This window comes from Crotalus tigris, unplaced genomic scaffold (assembly GCF_016545835.1).
Source record: "Crotalus tigris isolate CLP2741 ecotype Arizona unplaced genomic scaffold, ASM1654583v1 scf7180000024427.8105951120:4207309, whole genome shotgun sequence".
Classification (NCBI taxonomy): Eukaryota; Metazoa; Chordata; class Lepidosauria; order Squamata; family Viperidae; genus Crotalus; species Crotalus tigris.
Window position 1 is genome coordinate 703,650 of NW_024100595.1, and position 25,865 is coordinate 729,514.

A 25,865-nucleotide genomic window follows, 5' to 3' on the forward strand; every position below is an offset into this window, starting at 1 on the left:
TATAAGGGTGAAAGTTCGTTCTCTGAGCTTAGACATATATATTAAGAATGCAGTAGTAATTTTGTACATTGTGCCACTTATTTTTTGTAAATTTTGTAAATTTCAGGATGTTCTGAAAGAGAGCCATCCTTCCATCCAATGGTTGCACTAGCCATTTAAAGATCAACAAATGTGACATAGTTTATCTCTTTCATTCTGTTAACTGATTTATTATGGCATTCATTAAGATGATGGGATGAATAAGAGACCCATGGTAGTTGATTTTTTTAATAGAGAGCTGCCTTGTTGATTTCCTCACATGGTCCACGGTATTTTAATTTAAGTGCTCCACGACTCTTTCTGGTAAGAGAAAAGCAAAGGGGGGTGTGAAAATTCAGAATGAATACAAAAAGAAAAAGCACAAGAAGCGTTGACTCCCAATGTAAGGTCTATTGAAATTAGTGATGAACTCAGCATCATCTGATGGCCACTTCACTTGACAAAACAGACCCTTTCTCCAAGTTCTAATGTTCATTTCTGTTAGAAAATCCTTAGAAAGCAGGATGAGACAAAATAGCTCTGAGCATCACTCTTTTTTTTCATTCTCCAAACATGGAAGTTATACTTACACAACAGCATTGCAGAACAAACACTGGTTGTCATAGGTTTCTCCATCAGAACCACAGTGTGGCATAAGCTCCAAAGTACAGAAGTCTTTTATCTGATCACCACACTCAATCTGCAGAAAGCAATAATACAATTTTCAGATCCTAGGACTGAGATAATAAATAAACCTTTGTTATAAAATTAGTCACATAAAAACATGGTAGTTGGATTTACATATTCCATCAGTGTTCCTTTTTTGAGGGGCATATGTGTCACTTCCTCATAAGGATAAAAGTTCTGTATCATTCTGCCAAGGGGGTCTGTAATATCTTAGGGAGGTTGTCTATCGAGATGTTCAATCATCCAGGTCATGATTCCCCCAAATATCCTTTTAAGAAAAGGCTACTGGAATATTTTGATTTTTTTCTTTGAAAAAATTTCACCTCTTATCCAAGACCTGAAGAAGTTTCTTGGGCAAGAAGCAAAATATTTCCAAAGGAAAAAAACAAGAAAGTCCACTGGCTTTTTGGAAAAGGCACCTTTGGGACATCTTGGGTAAGGCTATATCTTATTAAGCTGAATTTCATTAATAGTTAAGTTAGGTGGCTGAATAATGTATATGCTTTCCTTCCTCCAAACAAGAATGGTCCCTCATAAATGGTTAGATAGAAGCTAATTAGAAGATAGCTTCTCTAGCTATCACGTTTACTCTAGATCAGAGATGGAAATCAGAAACCTACAACTCCTATCTTCCCTCATCCATGGGCTATGCTGGCTGGGATGGCTGGTAATTGTAGTCCATTCAGTAACATAACACCTGAAGGTCTCAGACTCATTACTGTTGACATAAAGTATATAAAACTGAATCCAGAATTAATCATACTGTATGCTCTGCTCCTAGAGAACTGTGCCAATCTCCTAATAATGCAATTATTATATTTTTATGATTTATGATTTTCAGGAGTGACTGTCCCGGTGGTTTCACCCAGTGGTTTCACCATATGAAACCCAGTGGTTTCATATAAACATGTTACTTTTTGGCTGATTTATTTTCATTCCCTTTCTAATGCTTCAAGCATTGAAACTGGAGATTGGGCTGACTCTTTTCTAACAATCAACTACCAATTCAGATTCCATAAATACATCTGTGAAGATTAGGGTCTTGTACTAATGTATATGTGTGTATGTATGCAGTGGTGGGATTCAGCTGGTTTGCACCAGTTCAGCAGAACCAGTAGCTAATTTTTTGTTTCCCAGGCCCAGAACGGACTTCTGGAAGAAGCATCCACACAGAGAACCAGTTGTTCACATATTTGAATCGTGCCACTGTATGTATGTGTGCATTTATCTATCTTTGCATTTGCTTACACTGAACCATGTTTGCCATTTTGACACCAATTCACTCAGTTTGGCAATCCCTTTTCAATTCTATTATCCTCATTAGTTTGTTATCTTAGATGAATTTTGATCTCTCATGGATCAAATTAATTATAAATAAATTGAAGAATGTAGGTGACTATTCTCAGCAGTAGTGATTATCTTTTCTACATGCCTCTGACAGAATTATAATTTTAGATATTGAACCATGTTTTTTCCTGACCATGCATTATTTTAGTAGCCAACCCATTTCTCAGTTTAGAAACTGAACACAATTAGAATTAGAGTTTACATCTGCACCATGTAAATCTGTCAAAAATCACATTGCAATTTATTTTCATGCTTCAATTTGATTTTGATTTTTCTTTGCTCCGTAAAAAGTACTAATCTTAATTTTCAACTATAATGATATAGTATTAATAATGTATTAAAAGACAGAATTGCACTTACCGGTTCTTCATTTGCTTCGGTAACAAAATCTAGAACCAAACAACAGTAATATAAAAGCATTAAATTCAAAGCTGATATTGAAAAATGGTTGACTGCAGAACATTTCTTGGATTATGTAAACATGAATGTGTTTTAGTACACGTTCTCCTTTATTATCACAAAAGAAACCTATATCCAGATATCAATATGTGGACATTATTTCTAATATCACTGAATTATATTTGCAACAATAACAATCCATTAAGTTGACAACATAAATAAAATAAATATACAATAAATGAACCAATTATCTTACGATTTTCAAGCTTCCCTCCATAGATATCTGAAACTGGATGCAAGTTTTGAAACTTCATGAAATTTCTGCATCTTAACATCAGCCATGAATAAAGTGTACATCATAAGCACTTACTGTGATATGGAAGCTTTTTGCCTATAGATTTACCTCATTACACGGGGATTTTCCTTTCTCATCAACTAGCAATGTGTGATTTCTTCATGCAAGAGGATCAATTCCACGTGGTAGACTTTGGAATTCATTACATTCCTTCCCCTGAATCCTTAACTTAAAGGATTGTTTCTGATTGCAGAAACTTTTAGAATGCTTGCAGGATAATGTCCCTCTTTCTGAGGAATACATGACGGAATATGCCTGTTTCTAAGAGCAAGGCTTCTTTGGAAAGGAATTTTTGCAATTATGATATGGGACTCACCCGTATAAAAGAATAGCATCAGGGTGAGGAGCAGAACCTCTGCTGTCTTCATGATTGCCTTGTTTGCTCTTTCTTAAGTTCCTACTAGCACTTTGTAATTCACAGATTCTACCACCAGAGTAGGGATCTAACTCCTCTTCTATGTCAGTGCTTTATGTATAGAACGTGTATGCAAATACTGTGATGATAAAACTTTTTCAGATTAATATTTAGCTATAGAAATATATTACTTCTGCATTAAATTTCAATAACAACTTCCTTATCTGCCTAGCAAACAGTTGGCCTCCTGCTTGATAACAAATAAGGTATAAATTCACTTGTTTTCTTGCTCATAAGTCATATGACCTGAGGTGATTAAAAGAGACATGGCAGCCAATTCCGTATGATAATCCTCAGAACAAATGTTTTTAAATTAAGGAAGCACATAGAATAAATTTCAACCATTAAACAAGGAATAGAATCTTTCCTTTTCTTCCTATTCTACCATTGTTGGTAAGCTCAGCTTAGTTTTTGAGAATTAACAATCTTATTTTGTCTCCAGATTCTACCAGGGCCTGCAGGGTCCTAGACTGGGGAAGTATCATGGTCCTGTAATCATATTCTAAGCACATAAGAGATCATGTTTCAGTACACAATATATTGATATGACTGATGTGATCATATTGGTGCAATTCATTTTAGAATCTATGAATCACAGAGAGATAGTTATATACAAAAAATGACAGAGAATAACCATTATAAAGAGCAACTAAAAATAAGTGATCAAACCCATAAACAATATAAAGAAAATCCATAGCTTGAATAAGGGCCAACTAAGTAATTTTTTACTGGAAAAAAAGAGTATTTCATCTTACACATTTCTTCTGTTCCAATTGTAAATAAATTCAATTTAATGCAACTATCACTGAATAATAGTTGAACTAAATATGATCAAATTACATATCAATTTCTTTAATCAGCTGACAACATAAAAACAAACATAAGCAATCAAAAACAACTTTGTGGATCTAAATTTACAACGCTTTTGTTGGACTATAATCTTGGGTTAAGAATAATGGGTAAGTAAGGTTTAGTTGATTAAAGTCAGGCTTCCAGGTTTTGATTCACATCAGAAATGCTTTCTGGGGCTTTAACATTTGAAAGTTGCTTAGTCCTTAAACTTTAATTATCTGTTGGTGTCAGAATTTTGAAGTGCTGAAGTTTTATTTTCTAAAGATTCATATTATTTCTACATAATACCAGTTGTAATTTGAGCTTGGAAATCCCACATAAACACAACATTCATGTGAAGGAGCCTTTAAAATGCCCACTTTTATGAGAATGAGTTGATAGTGTGGATCTAAGTCTCAAAATGCCAGCTACCTGAAAAGGGTCTTTTGCAAGGTGGTGCTTGTCTTACCTGAGTACGAAAAGAAGAGTGCCAGGGTGAAAAACAGGTAAAAAGCCACCTTCATGTTGGTAGGAGAGGATCAGTCCCACCAGAGTTCTTCCACTGAAATATCTTCTAGCTATCACGGACACAAGTGCTGTTTAAGCTCTAGCTGGGCATTTATGTATATATATATATTATGAATAGAATTTGATCACCAGGAAAGCATAAGCATATCACTGCAGCCTTATCAAAAAAAGATAAGAGAATGTTGACATTGTAAATACCTACAGGCACTTTTTCAGTTTCATCATTCTATTAGTATAGGGGAATTTGAAAGGCTTGTGTTAGTCAGCTTCTATTAGTAAATATTGAGTGAATCTTTGGGAACATTAAACATTTGGTAAGTCATAAATCATAACCAAGAAAACTATATGTTCAAAGGGGGAAATATGAAAAATATCATTATTCATCAAACAACAGTTATACATCTATTAAAGACACACAGAATTCAATTCTTAGATAAACCCATGATAACCTTCAGCATGTGTATCTAGATATGATCGCAATTATGAAATTCCACCAAAAAGTAATGAAATTGTGTTAATATTACATCAGAATGTCTATGGCCAAGAAGAATGTATGTGACCATTTCACCATTCCTTACAAAGCTACTCTATGTGTATTTTTGCAATCTAGTAGCCAAGAGGCTGTTTCTCAATCTTGGCAACTTTGAGGTGTATGAAGTTCAACTTACAAAATACCCATATCCTCCAAGCCCCATAATTCTATGAGATATTGGCTGGATATGTGAACTCATGAATATTTAAAAAAAATAGAAAAAAACAAATTCATCAAAAATAAACCCATTTCAGAAACATCAGGTAAAAAGAAGGGAAGAGGTATCTGCTTTTATAATAACAATTGAAGGTGTAAAAACGCCCCTATACTAAAGAAATTCTGTGATATGGACTTAGAGACACTATGCATTAATTACATACCCTTCTATTCCCCCTGTGAGTTCTGTTCATTTATTCAGATTAAAAGGGCAGGCAGAATTGCAGAAATATCAAGTAAAAAGATGGGAGAGGGTATATATTTTTATATTAACAACTAATGGTGTAAAAATATCGCTACACGAGATAAATTTTGTGAGGTGAACTTAGGGACATTATTCATTAATTTTTACTTTTACTCCCCATGAGGGTTCTCATCATTCACATTAGCTGCAGTATATATTCCACCTCAAGCTTGCATAAACAAGGCATTGCGAACCTTAGCTGACCAAATCCTGTGGGCTGAACAGAGATATCCAGACTCCCTACTCATTGTACTAGAAGATTTTAACAGTACTAACCTAAGCCAAGAGTTGCCAAGATTCACTCAGCATGTCAGCTGTCTCACTAGAGACAAGAATATTTTAGACCACTGCTACCAAACACCAAAAGATGCTTATTGCTCTCTACCAAGAGCAGCTATGGGACACTCTGATTACTTATGATTCACCTGGTACCTGTTTATAGACAAAGACTTAAAATCATAAAACCAATAGTTAAAACAGTGAGTCTTGGACTGAAAAGGCAAAGTTAAAGCTACAGGCTTGCCTCGACTGCACAGGCAGGAACATTTTTTAAGTTGCCTCAGGGGGGCTTGGATGAACTCACTGACACTGTGACATGATATGTTAACTGTCATGAAAATGTATGTGTGCCAATCAAAACCTTATTCATCTACAGTAATAATAAACCTTGGTTCACAGCTAAGCTTAAACAACTACTTCATGCTAAAGAGGAAGCTTACAGGAAAGGATATAAAATGCTATACAGTCAGGCCAAGGGAGATAAGGGCAGCAAAGAGAAGCTAGTCTGAAAAGCTGAGGAATCAGAGGTCAACAAATGAACCCAGCAAATGTATGGAAAAGCCTGAAAAATATCACTGGCTACAGCAAACCTCCCTCCCTTACTGAAGGGAATCGGCAATTGGCAGATGACCTGAATGTCTTCTACTGTAGGTTTGAGAGGAAATCACTATCAACTATCATTACCCTCTTCATCTCAGATACACCAACAACAACCAAGTCTCCTACACTTGATTCTATCCCTCTGGCCCCCCACCTCTGGTGATCACAGAAAATATGTGCAAGGTCTATTTCACAGACAAAAGTCTGGAAAAGCACCAGGCCCAGACAGAGTAAATCCTTCTTGCTTGAAAATCTGTGATGATCAATTGGCCCCCATCTTCACCCACATCTTTAATAAATCATTGGAGATGTGTTATGTCACTTCTTGCTTCAAATGCTCTACTAAGACCCAGTGTCCAAGAAACTTCCATCACAGAACTGAATGACTATAGACAGATTGCTCTGACATCCATAGTTATAAAAACCTTCTAAAAGTTAGTGCTGACCCACCTGAAAGCCATCACAGATCTACTGCTAGATCCCTTGCAATTTGCCTATTGTGCAAATAGATCAGCAGATGATGCTATCAATATGGCACTGCACTACATCTTACAACATCTTGAATCCCCAAAGACCTATGCAAGGGTCCTTTTTTAAAACTACAGCTTGGTGTTCAACATTGTCATTCCAGAAATCCTTCTTTCCAAACTGACTCAACTAGCTGTGCCTGAACACACTTGCAAATGGATTATAAACTTTCTGACATATAGGAAGCAGCAAGTGAAGCTAGGTAGAATCACATTGAATATCTGTTCAATTAGAGCCCCCCAGGGCTGTGTACTCTCTCCATTATTCTTTTCTCTCTGTACCAATGACTCCATTTCAAAGGATTCCTCTGTTAAAGTACTGAAGTTTGCAGATGACACAACAGTTATTGGTCTCATTTGAGATGATGATGAGTCTGCATACAGAAGGATGTAGAACAACCTGCCTTGTGGTGCAGCTGGAACAATCTGAAGCTGAACACTCTTAAAACTGTAGATGATAGTTGATTGTAGGAGAAATCCTCCTATTCTACCCCTTCTTACACTATTGGACAACACAGTATCAATAGTAGAGATCTTCAAGTTTCTGGGTTCTGTAATCTCCCAGGACCTGAAATGGACACCTAACATTAGAACCATCATTAAAAAGGCACAACAAAGAATGTTCTTCCTGCATCAACTCAGGAAGCTCAAATTGCCCAAGGATCTGCTGATACAGTTCTACAGAGGAATTACTGAGTCTGTCATTTGTATCTCTACAACTGTCTGGTTTGGCACAGCAGCCAAACAGGACAACTTACAGACTTCAACAGATACTTAGAACTGTAGAAAAAATAATTGCAACTAGCCTGCCTTCCATTGAGAACCTGTACAATGCACAAACCGGAAAGAGGGCTGAGAAAATATCTACAGACCTCTCACTTCCTGGATAGAAACTTTTCAACTTCTCCCCTCAGGATGCTGCTAAAGAGCATTGCATGCCAAAGCAAGTAGTTTCTCCCCCCATGCCATCATTCTTCTAAACACCTAATTCCCACAGCACTGTCTTATGCCTAAAGATATTTCTCCATGTAGTAGGGCTGTATTGCTTATTATCCTTGTCATCTTCTCATCTTTCCCTTCTTTTCACTTCCTCATCTTTCTCATTTCTCATCTTTCCTACCACCTTCTCCTATTGGTATATATGATTTATCAATTGTTTTTTGTATCTTATAGGATTGCATCTTCCGATTTATGATTTATGACTTATCACTTTGTTGTTTGTACAAAGTGTACATAAGCACTGAGAGCTTATGCATCAGAGACAAATTCTTTGTATGTCCAATCACACTTGGCCAATAAAGAATTCTATTCTATTCTATTCTATTCTATTCTATTCTATTCTATTCTATTCTATTCTCAAATAATATACTGTGTATGTTTTCAAAATACAAATAAAAAAGGGCAAACATCTGCTAAGTGCCACACTAACATTTCTTATAATCTTATAATTGCCATCTTTTTCCACCCAGAATTAAGGTTGCTTGCAGATGTTGAAGTGTACCTTCAGCCATGATTCAGTTGCATTGGTGTCATTTAATTAAAAGAACTTCTTTAGAAGCCAAAGGAGATCATCAAATAAAGTAAATTAATATTCCCCAGTCATTTCATTTGATGGCAGCCAAGAAGTTGCCTTCAAGTGCATTTCTTCCTCCTTGCAGGAAATTAGGTTCAGGAATAGAAACTCCATCTTATTCTTCTGACATCAGTGGCTGAAAATGTTCCTTTCTTCTTTGGACGGACTAGAACATATGGTTAGTTTAGGAAAACAATCAACTGGTATCTGAAGGTTGATCAAGTTTAATGTTTTCCCTTTCACACACTTGTGGCTTTCCTTCTTTCTTAAAAGCGCAAAATTGTAAGAATGGCAAACAATACAATATGTTATATACTGTACATACACATAACACACAAAGATGGTCTTATTTTTAAATTGTAGGCTAGAGATAGGTAGCCTTTTCTATACCAAGAACCACCTTCTGGGCATAACTCTGAGGAGTTCACCTTTATCTTTACCTTTTATCTTTACCTTTACCTCCAGCCTCCCACCTCTTTTGTAAGCAAAAACCACTTGCTTTTTGCAGACCTAATATTTTAAAAATAAAGAATGATCACTCATACTTGACAAATTTCGAAGAAAAATAAACATGCCACTTGTATTTGATTAGATTAAATTTGAAACCGCACCTGGTTAATTTATGAGCTGATCTTGGCAAGATAGTGGGGTTAGAAGAACTCATCAGTCTTGGTTCTCCTCCTTACTATACTTCCATCAGCCCGATCAGTTTAAAAAAAAAAAAAAACCTGCTGTATCTATGTGTAAGTTGCTTGAGACCAGCCCAGGAGCTGTAAACTGACAGTCTGAGAGGTCCTAATAGAGATTTTCCTTCTGATATAATTAAATTTCTATAAGTAGTCACTTGTTTTTATTTGATTTTTCATGTCCTTCGAGAAAGTCATGTCAAAGTTTTAAGAAAAAAATGCCATATGTGTTTGGCTAGATAAAATTTGAAAAGATACTTGGTTTGAATTTCTTATGGAATTATGATGTGAAAGTGGCATATGTATCAATTCAACATGTTCCTTCTTAGAAGAGACAACCAGACTTCAAAGAGGTAAGAAGAAAGGTAGGTTTTATTTACATTTTGGAGGGCCAAGAAGTCCCCTTCCCTCTTCAAAGAGGCTTAGAATTACTTTGTGACATCCAGACCTACTTTCACCTTTTATAGTTAAGACTATCATCCACATTTCAAGCACAATTCACTCATGGTGTGCAAGAATGACTATTATAAAGAGCAACAATATCCCCTAGATCAGTGGTTCTCAACCTTTTTAATGCCGCGACCCCCAACCTGTCATAAGTCGAGGACTACTCAACTGGTCGTAAGTCGAGGACTACTCAACTGCTGCAGCACCGTTTGCAGAATTGGACTTTTGGCGGGCTCAGCAGGGCAGAGAGCCCGCCAATAGAATTAGATTCTATTCAAGAGAGTCTATTCTATTGGCTTTCAAAAGCCAATAGAATAAAAGGGAGTAGCACAGCTAAGGAAAAGGGGGAAAAAATTGGCAGACTGCGTGGTTTGGCGACCCCCATGAAATGGTCGTTCGACCCCAAATGGGGTCCCGACCCACAGGTTGAGAACCACTGCCCTAGATGGCCACTGTGAAATATTTAACCTACATAGAACAGTACAGACAAGAGAAATAGCTATGAATCTCTTTGCTTATTACTTTAAGAGATATTTAAGTATGCGTGATAAAATATTATTGTCATAAAGAATTCCCATGATTTATTTTTATACAGGTTTATGAAGCTCAACTGTGTGTCCTTTAGTTCCTGTTTGATTAATAAATGACGGTATGGATTGCAAACTAAAACATATAAGGAAGCAACATGACCACTAATCAGTTATATCAACTGTGCAAGTTTTGAAGAGCAGAACAAAATTGTGAATTGCTCTGGACTGAGAGTTTGTATGTACCTGGTGAGGGTCAGAAGATACATTTGCCGCACCTTTTTTTATACATCCATTCACCCCAAACATACCAGGGCTTGGATCACAAGGCTGTGCCCACTACCTAGCCTGCAGTCACTGGGTTGCCTCTATGTTCATTCACCTGTTCACATACACAGTTTGAAAACTCTTTTCTGCTCTATTGTAGCTTTAAAGGGCCAGCAGATGGAGTTATCACACCTTTATGGGTGTTTCCTGGGAGCTTCAAATTTGCTTTCTGGACTACCTGTTCCCACAGAGGGGAAAGCAGTTTCTGTCCCCCAGGGCTAAAATGGAATCTCCCCACCCACCTCGGTGGGCGGGGGAAAGATAAGCTTTTGGTTCCCTTCTGTTTGGCCTTGGACTGTCAATAGGTTACTCTTCTGATTGCTTGCCTGACTTCACCTCTCAGATAGGGAGGAAGAAATAAATTTTATTGGCCACTGAGCCATACTGGCCTTAGGGAAAGATTCAAATGGGAAGGGTTAGAAGGAGAACAGGTGCAATCCCCTTGAACCATCTATCCATCGTGCCATAGCATCAGTATGCTGAGGATACGACGTGGGCTTCTCCACCCTGGGCCATCCAGGATAAGTTGCCAAGGTTCAGTCCCAGTGCCTGGAGGTCATAAGGACCTGGTTGGGGAAAAACAGGCTTTGTCTCCAACAAGACTGAGTGGCCACAGGTTTTAAAGAGTTTCCTTCCTTGATTCTGAGCGGGATGAATTCTGAAATGGTATAGGATTTCCTGCTTGAGCAAGGGGTTGGACTAGAAGACCTCCAAAGTCCCTTCTATTCTGCCACCATTCACTTAACATTGGTACGCAATTTGGAGGTATTCCTCATAGGTCAGAGGGTCTTTGCACAACTTTCTCTTATGCCCCAATTGTGCCCTTTTCTGGATTGAGAGGCCCTGCTCACAATCATTCAAGCCCTAGTCATCTCCCAATTAGATATTGCAAAGCTCTCTATTTGGGGTTGTCTTTGAAGACTATAAGTGATCCAGAATGCTGCAGTGCGGTTTCTCAATGTGCCCTTGTAATACCACTATTCTGAAGTTGCACTGGCTCTCAGTTGTCAAGATGCTGGTTGTCACCTTTAAAGCAATTCACGGCCCAGTGACTCCTTCCACCCAGCTGTAGAGAATCAGGGAAATTATTATTACATAAGCAGAGTGGGCTGAAACATTATTTAAGTACTGGTAAACAAAATAGTACAGACAGTACTCACTTAGCAGCATCTCATTCAGCAACTGTTCAAAGTTACAATGGAGCTGAGTGAGGAGACTTACAATGGATCCACAAAGTTGCAGCACTTGCGGCCTCCCATAACAGGATTCCTATTTGGGCACTTGGCAAGGGGGGGGAATCATGAGAGTGTCCCATCTGTGCATGATCTTCATTAACCATTCATTGCCACCTTCCAGCAAGCAAAGTGGCAATGGGGAAGCTGACAGGAAGTTGCAAATTATGGTCATGTGACATTGTGCTTCATGACCCTTTGCTTAAAGATTGCAGCTGGAACTGCTAGGATTCTATGATATGTTGGCATGGTTATGTGAGTTTACACTTTATGACCATGTTGCATACTGATGGAGTTCCCAATTACACATTAACTGAGGAGTATCTATGTTCAGAAAAAAAACAACCAAGCATGCTTCTCCCAAATTCATTGGATAAAAGAGAGAGGGGAGTAAAGCACAAACAGCATTGCATGATTCTGTTATTGTTACTATCTCAGTATAGTAGTAGTCTTCTTATAGATTCTGTTTCCTTATCTAGTCTACTTTGCAGAGCTGACAACAGAATATCTGCCCATTCACCCACTTTGATAGGGAAGACACAATCTAGACCCCTTCACTAGTAACCAGAAGATGTGTCTTCTCAGCAGCGGTCCCTATTTATGGAACAATCTTCTTCTCAACATACAGCTGCCCCTACCCCAGAGGGCCTTTAGAAAGGCTATCAAGAACTGGTTCTTCCCTTGGGCCTTTAAGTCATGATGTGTGCTGCCCCAATTGGTGATTTCTGCCTCAATCACCATTTTATTGTTTTATTACTGTTTGTAGGTTCATGTTCCACAGTTTTATTTTATTTTTATTTTTTTAATGTTATGTTTTGTTCAATGTTTGTAAGCCACCCAGACTTACCTTTATTGAATTAGCTCGCTGTGTAAATGTTATCAATCAATTAATATCTGGAGATGTGCAAAATGTTTCCATCGTGATATATTCCAAGCCTAAAATGACTATGAGTATTTTGAGGATGGAACAAAATGTGGCTGGTTTGAGAAGTATGGCTTTGAGCAGGGACATACAAAACGTTTCTTCCTTGAAATGTTCCAACCTCAAAATGTTGATTTGAGAGTCCCGAGCATGAAACAAGGCATATAGATTTCAAGAGTTCTGTATGGAGTACGAAACAAAAGACATTAAAACAAACCAAAGTGTGAACCAAATCCCATTTTACAGGAGCAGCTCCAGATTTAATACAGCTTTATTCCCAAAGAAATTGCCTAACAATTCCAAAACTGCAGAGAATAACTATAGAAAGTTATGGTCCCGCCCATATGTGTGATGGGATCTTGTGCATTTTGAGCCATTCCCTCAACCACAGGGAACCCCAAATCCATCCCAATCCAGGTCCCTGGGAATCTGCTATGAAACACAGACCCATTTTCATGTTGTCTTTTAAATGTACCTTTTTGAGAATAAAGCACTTTTTTTTTAGAATCACTCTTAAAATGATTGCCCCCTCATGCTAAAGATTAGAGCAGGCATGTCAAACTGCCAGCCCATGGGCCGGATGCATCATGCTAAAACCGCACCTGATACGTCACACGACATCATGTGACATCACAAGTTTGACATGCTTGGATTAGAGGTTGTCCATAAGACTTTTACAAAATCTTTCATTGTAAAAGAGTTTGTTTGTTTGTTTGTTTATTGTAACCCTGCAATCTAATAGACATTAGGGAACAGAGACTGTGGAGCAAAAGAAACTCAGAAGCAGGTTAGGATGCATAGTTCATTTTATTGACAAGTGAAATTAATTTAGAAGATATTCCCTGACTAAGCAAACAAAAGTGGAGGAAAGAAGGATGGAGGAAGATCCATGTTGCTTGGAGGAATATCTCAGTCCTCTGGATCAGTATTGCATTACTTTTTACATTCTCCATAGTAACGTAATGTTATTAATCCACGGCTTTCACTACGAAGAGAAAGATATAGCACAGAATTTGAAAAATCAGAAGGTGTAACCCTTTTCACCCAACATGTTTTGCAGCACTAGAATTGTAGAATCTACTGTAATTAGCAGAATTAACCCTTGCTTCATCTTGGCTGGCTGTGGTATCACAATAGAGAAAAAGTCCTCCAATGAGAGAATTCATTTACATCAGAACAATCTTTGTCAGCCTAACTGGAACAAAAACAAACTGCAACAAATTCAGGTCAAAGAAATTTACTCAAGTGATTCATTTTGGCATCATGAGTGAAACCGATACTTACACAAATGCATTGCAGAAATAGCATCTGTTGGGATAGGTTTTGCCATCGGAGGCACAATGGGGCTCGTACTCCTTGGTGCACCCTTGTCTGGGGAAGTCAGTGCAATCAACCTTCAGGGAGAACAACAATAGGTTTTAACTTCTCTTGGCTAATCTCAAGCTTCTAAAGATCTTGTATCATTCCAAATCCAGTGATGTAAAACAGTGTTTTCCAATTTGTAGAATTCCATATGTGGAGACTTCAACTCCCAGAAATCTCTGCAATGGTCATATTGGTTTGAGGAATTCTGGACAATGAAGTCTACATATCAAAAGGAATTGGCCCATGTAGAGAATCCACGAGAAGCCCTGGGGATACAGTGGTTTGAATGAAGAATTGCAGGTTAACTCTGCCCACAGGCTGGAGTTTGATTCTGATGGGCTTAAGGTTCACTCAGCCTTCCATCCTTCCAAGGTTGGTAAAATGAGGACTCAGATTGTTGGGAACAATGTGCTGACATTTGTAAACCAGCTCGAGAGTGCAGTTGCCTTTTGGAAAAAGCACCTTTGAGACAACCATGACCTGGGTGAATGAGAATCTCCATGGACAACTTTAAAAAGCCTTCTTCTTGAAGCCAGGTTGCCCTGAGATTATATGACTTTTGGTATCAGATAAAAATCTGGTATTTTATTCTCCATTAGTATTATTGTAATGACTCTTATGTGCTTATTATTGACTTAACTTTCTGTTAACAGTCCATATTGCTCTTTTAGGTAATATCCTCTTAGTAAGTAGGCTACAAATATTTTGTATAAATACAAATGAACCTTCCCCAAATATTGTAGAGATGTGATATGCCTTACAGCAGTGTTTCTCAAACTTGACAATTTTAAGGCATGTGGAGTTGAAGTCCACATGCCTTAAAATTGTCAAGTTTGGGAAACACTGCCTTACAGCATATCAGTTAAACATGTGGGGAAATGCTTCTACCCACATTTATCTTCACTTGTCATTATCTTACATGGGAGTCACTTCAGTAAATGCATTTTAAAAAAAGGAGTACTCCCCACCCATGATTTCTAATGATATCCCACCCAGCCAACTATTTGAGAGAACTCTGGTTTTAGAAGGCAGCTCTAGTAATGCAGCTGAGGAGCCCCACTGAGATGCCAGCAATTAATTCTTGATTGAAGCAAATTTCAGGAACAGGTGAAGTTGTTTTTTCTCCCTCTATCTTGAACGAAGGTGCTCCTTTCTTTCTTCTGAAGGTTTGGTGCTTGTTCTTTTTAGCATTTGCTGGTATCTAGGTGTCTTAGACTTCCTTCATTCTTTCCAGCAAATAGAACACGGGTGTCAAACTTGCCACATCACATGACGTGTTGTGACGTATCACGACTTTTTTTGCATTGCCGGAGCTGGGGTGGGTGCAGTCTCCACATGATACAATTGGCCCACGGGTCGGCAATTTGATACCCCAGATATATAGATGTCCCTTGCGTGGTGACCCAGTGGACATCCTCCAGAATAAAATGACTAGGGCCAAATATGATTTTGCTTTATTTGCATTTAAAGTAATTTAAGAATGCTCTTAATATGGCTGCTGTCTAAAACAAGTGGAAGGTAGTCCAATTCTAGGACTACTACATTTCAAAGGAGAAACCTGGTTTTTTTCCCCTCCCAGACCCTTTACTGTATCTAATAATATTCATTCCTTACATTTAGGAATAGGGCTTAAAAGATGCCAAATCCCAATTAGATAGTTTTGGCATGAAGGCATATCATTCTAGGGGCCATCCATTTGGAGGACTGCAATATTGCAGTTGAGGTAATTTTCTCATCACTATCAGGGAGAGAGACAATTGGGCAGCAAATGGATGATACATCGACATCTTTCTTTCAACATTCTAATCCTGTTTTGAGTTTTCAGCATCTATACTTGGAAGGGATTGATCGTTGAATGTTTCATCAGACAAAATGTAACAGAGACTCCCTTTCATGTCAAGTTTGATTCTGCAAAAGGTAGCATATATTTGTCATCTTTTTAAAAAAAAATATTGGTAACTTATGTAATAATAAAGGAGAATATTTGTAGCTCAGGGTTGAAATGAGGGGTCCTTGGTGCTTTCTGAGCTTATTTGTTTTCTTGAAGATATTTCATTACCCAGACTAGACAACATCGTCAGTGCTAGTGTGGATTAACAATTACCTACTTTGGGTAATGAAAAACAACCAAACTCAGAGAACACCAAGGACTCCCCAAATTAATGTATTATGCTCTTCTTGAAATCAGAGACAATACATTTTCCACCATGTACTTTTCTAATATTAAAAGGAGGAGGAAGACATCTAATTTATTATTCAGTTCTCTAATTACATCTATTATACTGGAAGGTCTGTTTCTTTGAAAGTATTCTGTCTTTTTTTCCCTGCAACATAAATCACAATTTTACCATTTCATACTAAAAATTGGTTACATTTTTAAAAAATAATCCTTAAGGTCCACATAAATTTCACCCCAGACATTGCTTTTATTGCTATCTCTCCTCCCACCCACCCAGCCTCTTGCCCCTGCAAAATCATTGCACATATAAATCCTCAACTGTGATCATTTGGGTTCATTATATAGTTCACACTTACTGGTATTTTTTCTTCTTCAACAGCATCTAAAAAAAAAGATCAAATCCATAAACAATATAAAGTAAAACCATGGCTTGAATAAGGGCCACCTAATTAATTTTTTTCACAGCAAAAAAAGAGGATTTGACCTGACACATTTCTTTCTGACTCAAATGCAAATATATTCAGATTAATGCAACTATCACTGAATAATAACATGATCAAATTAAATATCAATTTCTTTAATCAGCTGACATTAAAATAAACATAAGCAATCAAAACAACTTTGTGGATCTAAACTTACAACCCTTTTGTTGGACTATAATTTTGGGTTAAGAATAATGGGTAAGTAGGGTTTAGTTGATTGAAGTCAGGCTTCCAGGTTTTGATTCACATCAGAAATGCTTTCTGGGGCTTTAACATTTGAAAGTTGCTTAGTCCTTAAACTTTAATTATCTGTTGGTGTCAGAATTTTGAAGTGCTGAGGTTTTGTTTTCTAAAGATTCATATTATTTCTACATAATACCAGTTGTAATTTGGGCTTGGAAATCCCGCATAAACATGACATTCCTGCGAAGAGCCTTTAAAATGTCCACTTTTGTGAGAAAGAGTTGATAATGTGGACTAAAGTCTCAAAATGCCAGCTACCTGAAAAGGGTCTTTTGCAAGGTGGTGCTTGTCTTACCTGAGTACGAAAAGAAGAGTGCCAGGGTGAAAAACAGGTAAAAAGCCACCTTCATGTTGGTAGGAGAGGATCAGTCCCACCAGAGTTCTTCCACTGAAATATCTTCTAGCTATCACGGACACAAGTGCTGTTTAAGCTCTAGCTGGACATTTATATGTATACATGCAAGTCACCATAACCTTATCAAAAAAAGATAAGAGAATGTTGACATTACAAGCACTTTTCAGTTTCACCATTGTATTAGTATAGGGGAATGTGAAAGGTTTGTTTGGTCAGCTTCTATTACTAAATATTAAGTGAATCTTTGGGAACAGTAAATGTTAAATACTCCGTTCGCTTGCGAATGATGAATAAACATGGCGAAGTTCAACAGTTCTTTATTCCTCTTTAAACAACCCGAACTCCAGGCAACAGGCACGCAGGCCTCTTTATGTGTCCGGAGACCCGGACAATGGCAAACAAAGTAGCAGAGCGTTTTCGCACCTTGTGCATGCGCACAAGGCCGGCACCACTCAGTCTGATCCTGGGCAGCTTTTGGAATGCCCAGGACCAATGCAACGTCCCGAGCCTTTTGCAGGCTCAGGACACAACACCCCTCCCTCCTAGATGGAACATATCTGTGCACACACATGTACATCATACAATGGGAAAGTGTTATATAGTTTCAGAAATCAAATGCAAGGAATGTGGAATACTTGAGGCTACCTTCAGGCAAAGCCCCTTCAATTTTGTTAAGCAATAAATGTATCCAAAATCAAAAAATAATACAAAATAATCTACCCTTTATTCAGGGGCTTTATGAACAGAACCCTTGGAACTTGACAGCAACTTCACAAATTCTCTAAGATGTTTGGGTGAGCATTTGGCCCACTGCAACCTCCTAAGGCCAGGAGAGATTGCCTGGCCCCCTTTCTCACCTACCAGGCGAGGGAGGCCAGCGTGTGGCTGCCTTAAAGTTCCCGGGGACCCCGGTAAGGGTGCCTGACCTACTTGCTCGCCTACCAGGCTAGGCAGGCCAGGATTTTGCTGCCCCAAATACCCAGTTGACCCACCCATCTGCTGGCTGGCTGGACCCTCTAAGTCCAAGCCAGCATACCTTGGAGGGGTGGAAGTCCCCGGGTCCACAATGGACCCTTTTTGGGAACACTGTCCCTCAAACCCAAGGCCAGGAGATGGAGAGTGCTGGGTAGTGGAAGTGCCCCAGTACTCTGTGGCCCCCAAGCACGTGCCTAAGGTGCCAGAGTCAGGAGTCGCCTGCATGGCAACCCCTTTTGCTGTTGACCTCCTTCTGGGAACAATTGCGGAATTGGGTCAGTGCCCCTGCTGGAATTCTTGTTCTCTTGCTGTTTGTGATTTGTGTGGATACCCCTGGTCATTATCCCTGTCTGGAGCACTATCTGACATGTGTGAATACTGTGGATACCCCCGGTGTGACTCCCTGTCTGGAATAAGTATGGATGTGTGCGATGACCCCCTATCTGGTGAATTCCTGTTAGGACCACTTGCGGAACCTTGGGATGAGTCCCAAATAGCCTCAGTAGCGGCTAGTGATGGCCTGTTAGGCCTGTGAAACTGAACCTCAGAATGCATGTTATGGTCCTCCCCCCCCCAGAACAGACCCAGGAGCGGAAGGGTGAGAGTCCAGTCTCCAATGCAGTTGGTCTATGGGTCTGCGAAGAACGCGGCCATCTCCCAAGGCAACTTCATATGACAATGGCCCAGAGACCTTGCAGACCACAGCTGTGACCCAGAGATGACCAGGCCCATAGTTCCGTGCCCAGACCAGATCATCCACTTGGAGTCTCCGCGGTTGTGCCCGTGGTTGTGACACCTGTGAAGCTGACCGGTCAGGGTGCAACCTGTCCAGTTTAGTGATGAGGCGACAACCCCAGTGGAGTTCAGCAGGGCTCTTCCCTGTGGCAGTGCATGGTGTAATGCAGTGTGCAAGAAGGAAATCTGCTAACCTGTGATGCCAGTTACCATAAATCAGTTTCTTGAGGGCATCTTTGATGGCACGCACCATTCTCTCTGCCAGGCCATTGGAGGATGGGTGGAAGGGAGCCGATGTTGCAAGCCAGATCAGATTGGCCTGAAGAAAAGCCTGGAACTCAGAAGAGGTAAATTGAGGGCCATTATCTGAAACCAGAACATCTGGAAGACTGTGTGATGCAAAAAATTCCTCTCAACACCTGGATGGTCCTGGCAGTAGTAGTGGAGGAAACAGGAACAACCTCTAGCCACTTGGAATGGCTATCAACAACAAGGAAGAATTGCCCCTGAAAGGGCCCAGCGTAATCTATATGCACCCTAGATCATGGGGTTTGAGTTTCCTCCCACCTATGTACTGGTGCCTGAGGCATTTCAGGCCAAGACTGTTGGCACACACTTGGCACCCATGCACCTGGGCCTCGATGGCTTTATCGAGCCCAGGCCACCAAAGATGGCTGCACACAAGCGCTTTCATCTTGACAATACCAGGATGTCCCTCATGCAGAGAGACCAAGATTCTAGACCTCAATGAGGCTGGGATCACTATCCTGCTACGTCATAACAGGCAACCCTTGAAAGTGGAAAACTCATGCATGCGTGTAAGCGTGTGATCAGTGGCAGTTTCTGCAGCTACATCCCTTGCATTTAGGGGAAACTCTGGTAATTCCTGGATGGACGGAATGTTAATGGCAGGAGCTGGATCTGGCTCTAATTGGTTCCAAGGTAATCTGCTCAGGCCATCAGCATGGCCCATTTCTTTTCCTGGTTTGTGGACTAATGTATAGTCATATGCTGACAGGAAAATGGACCATCTCAGCATACGAGGAGAAATGATATGTGAGGTCTATTTGTTAGTGGTAAATAAACCCAGCAGAGGCTTATGGTCAGTATAGACCGTGAAATGGCAGCCCTATAAGAAATCATGAAATTTCTTAATGCCAGTCACTATGGCCAAGGCTTCTCCGTCAATTTGAGCGTAATTCCGCTCTGCAGAAGACAGAGTTCTTGAATAATAGGCCACAGGGACCTGGGTCCCATCAGCCTTCAGATGGCTGAGTACAGCTCCAACCCCATAAGGAGATGCATTGCATGCGATGCAAACAGGCAGTTGCTTATTGAAATGCGCTAAAACAGCATTAGAAGTGAGCAAGACTTTAATCTCATTGAAACTCTTTTCATGGACTTTGGTCCACTGCCAAGAAGCCTGCTATACTGGCTATACGCTATACTGGCAGGCTGGGATGCTGATTCAGACGCCATCTTCCCTCTTCAGGACTTCCTGGGTAAGTCCTTACTTTCTCTTTAGTTTGCAAAGGATCCCATCCTCGTCGCTAGTGTTAAATACTCCATTCTCTTGCAAATGATGAATAAACATGGCGAAGTTCAACAGTTCTTTACTCCTCTTTAAACAACCTGAACTCCAGGCAACAGGCACGCAGGCCTCTTTATGTGTCTGGAGACCCAGACAATGGCAAACAAAGTAGCAGAGCATTTTCACTCAGTCTGGTCCTGGGCAGCTTTTGGAATGCCCGGGACCAATGAAATGTCCCGAGCCTGCTTTTGCAGGCTCAGGACACAACAGTAAACATTTGGTAAGTCATATATTATAATTAAGAAAACTATATGTTCAAAGGGGGAAATGTGAAAAAATATCATTATTCACCAAACAATAATTATATACAGTACATGTACCATCACAAATGCCTTGGTATCATTTAAATTAAAAGCACTTCTTTAGAAGCCAAAGGAGATCATCTAAACAAGGTAAATCTATATTCCCCACTCATTTCATTTGATGGCAGCCAAGAAGTTCCCTTCAGGAAAACCGAAGAAAGTTTTAATGGTGCATGTGAGGATTGCAACATTTTTTCAGCCTTGCAGGAAATTAGGTTCAGGAATAGAAACTCTTCTGACATCAGTGAAGTGGTAGGATTCAGCCAGTTTGCACCACTTTGGCAGAACTGGTAGCTAATTTTTTGTTGTCCAACCCCAGAATGGACTTCCGGAAGCAGCATCCACACAGAGAACCGGTTGTTCACATTCTGATTCCGTTCCTTTCTTCTTTAGAGGGACTAGAAGTTAGTTAAGAAAAATAAGCAACTGGTATCTGAAGGTTGATCAAGTTTAGAGTTTTCCCTTTTACACACTTGTGGCTTTCCTTCCTTCTTACACACACATACACAAAACACACAAAGGTGGTCTTTCTGATTTTTAAATTGTAGGCTAGAGGTAGGTAGCCTTTTCGGGGCCAAGAATCACCTTCTGGGCATAACTCTGAGTCAACATTTATTTTTACCTTTTATCTTTACCTTTATCTCCAGCTTCCCACCTCTTTTGTAAGCAAAACCCACTCTTGTGCAGATACGTTTTTTAAAAGAAAAGAATCATCATCCATACTTGATAAATTCTGAAGAAAAAATAAATATGCCACTTGTGTTTGACTACATAAAGTTTGAAAAGACACCTGGTTGATTTAGGAGCTGATCTTGGCAAGAAAGTGGAGTTACAAACATTAATCAGCATTGGTTCCCCTCCTTACTATGTTTTCATCATTCTGATCAGCTTTTTTAAAACTGTTGTATCTATGTTTAAGTTGCTTGAGACCATCCCAGGACCTGTGACCCACAGTTTAAGAATCCTACTATAGAGTTTCCCTGTGATATAATCAAATCTGTACAAGTAGCCACTTGCTTTTATTTGATTTTGGTATGGAATCATTTGAGACAGGCATGTCAAATTTCTAAGGGAAAAAAAAATCTAACCATGTATTTGGTTAGATACAATTTGAAAAGACACTTGATTTGAATTTTCTATGGAAATGTGATATGATAGGCACACATTGAGTTGTACTAATTTGAGATGTTCCTTTTTAGAAGAGAGCTCAAGACAGAAATAGCAAGTGGCAACCAGCCTTCAAAGAGTTAAGAAGAAAGGTAGGAGTTACTTACATTTTTATGGGCCAAGAAATGCCCTTTCCTTATGAAAAGGGTTTAGAATTACTTTGTGACATATAGACCTACTTTCACCTTTTAATCTAGACTATCACTCAAACTTCAAGCAAAATTCACTCATTCTGGGTAGGCATAGGATAAATAACAGTATAACAGAATAAAAAAGTTGGAAGGGGCCCTGGAGGTCTCTAGTCCAATCCCCTGCTCAAGCAGGAAACCCTATTTCAGACAAATGGTTGTCCAATTCTCTTCTTAAAAACCTCCAGTGTTGGAGCACCCACAACTTCTGGAAGCAAGTTGTTCTATTAATTGTTCTCAAAGTCAGAAAATTTCTCCTTAGTTCTAGGTTGCTTCTCTCCTTCATTAGTTTCCATCAATTGCTTCTTGTCCTGCCTTCAGCTGCTTTGGAGAAGAGGTTCATCCCCTCTTCTTTGTGGCAGCCTCTTAGATATTGGAACACTGCTATCATGTCACCCTTAGACCTTCTTTTCATTAAACTAGACATGCCTAATTCCTGCAATGTTTTTAATATGTTCTAACCTCCAGTCCCTAATAATCCTTGTTGTTCTTGACTGTACTCTTTCTAGAGTCTCAACATTTTTTTATATATTGTGGCAACCAAAACTGGATGCAAACTGTGTGGCCTTATCAAGGCATTATAAAGTGGTTTTAACACTTCATGTGATCTTGATTTTATACCTCTGTTAATGCAGCCTAGGACTGCATTGGCTTTTTTGGCAGCTGTAGCACACAAACAAGGAAGCAAGAGGAAGGAAGGAAGGAAGGAAGGAAGGAAGGAAGGAAGGAAGGAAGGAAGGAAGGAAGGAGGGAGGGAGGGAGGGAGGGAGGGAGGGAGGGAGGGGAGGGAGGGAAGAAAAGAGGGAAGAATTCTGAGGAGAAAACTATAATATGTGGTATCCTATATAATAAATAGAAAGAGACTTGGCTGATTTTTGAGTTAAGACCCAAAGTTACCAGAGATTTTTAAATAAATTGTTTGTGTTTGTGTGTGTATTTATATATAATGGTTATCAATATAATAATAATAATAATAATAATAATAATAATAATAATAATAGTAGTAAAGTTGGAAGGGACCTTGGAGGTCATCTAGTCCAACCCCCTGCTCGGGCAGGAAACCCTACACCATTTCGGGACAAATGGCTGTCCAGTCTCTTCTTAAAAACTTCCAGTGTTGGAGCATTTACTGCTTCTGGAGGCAAGCTGTTCCACTGATTAATTGTTCTCACTGTCAGGAAGTTTCTCCTTAGTTCTAGGTTGCTTCTCTCCTTGATTAGTTTCCACCCGTTGCTTCTTGTCCTGCCTTCAGGTGCTTTGGAAAATAGCTTAATTCCCTCTTCTTTATGGCAGCCCCTGAGATATTGGAATACTGCTATCATGTCCCCCCTTGTCCTTCTCTTCGTTAAACTAGACATACCCAATTCTAGCAACCGTTCCTTATATGTTTTAGCCTCCAGTCCCCTAATCATCTTTGTTTGCTCTTCTCTGTACTCTTTCTAGAGTCTCAACATCTTTTTTACATCGTGGTGACCAAAACTGGATGCAGTATTCCAAGTGTGGCCTTACCAAGGCATTAAAGAGTGGTATTAATACTTCACGTGATCTTGATTCTATCCCTCTGTTAATGCAGCCTAGCACTGTGTTGGCCTTTTTGGCAGCTGCAGCACACTGCTGGCTCATATTTAAGTGATTGTCTACTAGGACTCCGAGGTCCCTCTCACAGTTACTACTATTGAGCATGGTGCCACCTATGCTGTACTTGTGCATTTGGTTTTTCTTGCCTAAATGTAGAACCTTGCTTTTTTCACCATTGAATTTGGATGTAGATATTTGTAGATTTGGAAACAGAAATGAAAGTAGATAAGAACTAATATTAAAAACCATCTTCCATCATGGATATATATTTCAAGAATGGACTTGAAAGGCCCAAATGGCAATATCAGTGAAACAAGTAACATTGCTAAGTGATGTGGTTGCAAACTGAAATATCATGTAATCATGCCCAATTTATGGTCTGTGATTATTAAGCAAATAACCTACAGTCATTAAATGCCACAAGTGATTTTGAATTGCAATTTCCTGCCAGTTTCCCCATTAAGTTTGCTTACCAGAACCATCTGTGAAGCTCACAAATGGCAATCAGGTGACCGTAGGACACTATGATCATTGTAAATATCCATTGGTTGCCAAGCACATAAATCACAATCACATAACCACAACTTTTCCCAGAGAGAGAAGCTTTTTCACAGAGAAAACCAAGCTGTTAGGTTATAAAAAAGAGAAGGTTGGTTAGAAAAGAGCAGAAAAAGAATCAAGTTGGATTTTAGGTACTGCTGAAGATTTGTTTGTTCTGGGTGAGACTGGGACTAGATTCCTAATGTTCATGGATGAAGTCTGATGAAATAACCAAAGAAGAAAAATAGCCAGCAATGAACATGACTTCCTGGGTTAGATGGCCCCAAGAAAGAAGATCAGATATTGCCAGCCCAAGGGAGAATTCCAACCAGTTTAATGAACATGTTTGTTCAACTCTAAAAGGGGAAAGTGTTGTAAGAAAAGCTATACACAGATACTCCTCATTTAACAATTGCCTCGTACAGAGACACTCAGAGTTATGACAGTGAGGAAAAAGTTACTGGATCAATCCTTGCATTTACAACCTTCACAAATCTGTAAAACAAAGGAAAGCTGAAGAAAGATAAGCACAGTCTCAGTTTCACTTAGCAAGTACTTCACTTAATGACCAAATTGCAGGTCCCAGTTGTGGTTACTAAACAAAGACTACCAATACTTACATAGTATCAAGCTTAAGCTAATTACTTGATAGACGGAGAAAGACTTGACTTGGATTTATTGATACAGGCAGCAACGAATCATTGCCATATTCCTAATTCTCTTCTAGGTGAGGATAAAGAACATAAAGAAGAGTAAAGTACCTGCAGGCAGGACAAGAAGCAATGGATGGAAACTAATCAAGGACACAACCAATCTAGAACAAAGGAGAAATTTCCTGACAGGTAGAACAATTAATCAGTGGAATGACTTGCCTCCAGAAGTTGTGAATGTCCAACACTGGAGGTTTTTCAGAAGAGATTGGACAACCATTTGTTTAAAAAGGTATAGGGTTTCCTGCTTGACCAGAGAGTTGGACTAGAAGACCTCCAAGGTCCCTTCCAACTCTGTTATTCTGATAACGCAGAGCAAAAGTTGCATTTGGCAAACAGTCTTAATGGAATACTGCTTAGATTGTTTTACATGACAGAAAAATGAACTGAGAAGCTTGCTTATCTATCAAAGGTATTTTTTTTTTCAAAAGGCAACTGGCCTATTTTTTCTTCGAGGAAAAAGAAGAAGACATTTTGCTTCTCATCCAAGAAGTTTCATAGGTTCTGGCAGGATGGAGGGGGGGGCAATGGAAGGATTAGTTCTGACAAGATGGAGATGATGGTGTTGGAAGGATCATATTTGTTTGCAGTCATCTGGTCATTAATACTTTCCCTGAGTGCTCAAGGCCACTTAGGGGTTTATCTGTGCCCTCAGGGCCACCTGTATCAGAGTGCAAATGGGGGTGGAATCTTCTTGGAACTGCTGAAAGGACTGTGTTGTAGACAGGAGATAGGTAGTTTATCTCTGTTAATAAATAGGGAG

The 25,865-nt window shown here is 39.3% G+C and overlaps 2 protein-coding genes and 1 long non-coding RNA gene across 4 annotated transcripts; 1 reads left to right on the top strand and 2 right to left on the bottom strand.

Moving 5' to 3' along the window:
* Window positions 1–184: 184 nt before the first annotated feature.
* LOC120302306 (ovomucoid-like) lies at window positions 185–4,668 on the bottom strand. Of its 2 annotated transcripts, none has more exons than XM_039330480.1 (4): window positions 4,522–4,668; window positions 2,413–2,441; window positions 609–718; window positions 185–339 (listed from the first exon to the last, which is right to left on the bottom strand). In XM_039330480.1, exons 1-4 carry the CDS (start codon window positions 4,574–4,576, stop codon window positions 267–269), a joined length of 267 nt encoding a protein of 88 aa, XP_039186414.1. In that variant the 5' UTR covers window positions 4,577–4,668; the 3' UTR covers window positions 185–266. The 2 variants fall into 2 exon arrangements, with proteins under 2 accessions (XP_039186414.1, XP_039186415.1); XM_039330481.1 differs by lacking the exon at window positions 4,522–4,668 and adding an exon at window positions 3,123–3,265.
* Window positions 4,669–13,480: 8,812 nt separating this feature from the next.
* On the bottom strand, window positions 13,481–17,394 carry LOC120302309 (kazal-type inhibitor-like protein). Its single transcript, XM_039330485.1, has 4 exons — window positions 17,257–17,394; window positions 16,593–16,618; window positions 13,977–14,086; window positions 13,481–13,677 (listed from the first exon to the last, which is right to left on the bottom strand). The coding sequence occupies exons 1-4, from the start codon at window positions 17,309–17,311 to the stop codon at window positions 13,626–13,628; spliced, it is 243 nt and encodes an 80-aa protein (XP_039186419.1). The 5' UTR covers window positions 17,312–17,394; the 3' UTR covers window positions 13,481–13,625.
* Window positions 14,096–25,238, top strand: LOC120302312. The gene is made up of 3 exons (XR_005555108.1): window positions 14,096–15,974; window positions 22,119–22,178; window positions 25,120–25,238. It is a non-coding gene; the product is annotated as an uncharacterized LOC120302312 (long non-coding RNA).
* Window positions 25,239–25,865: the final 627 nt, after the last annotated feature.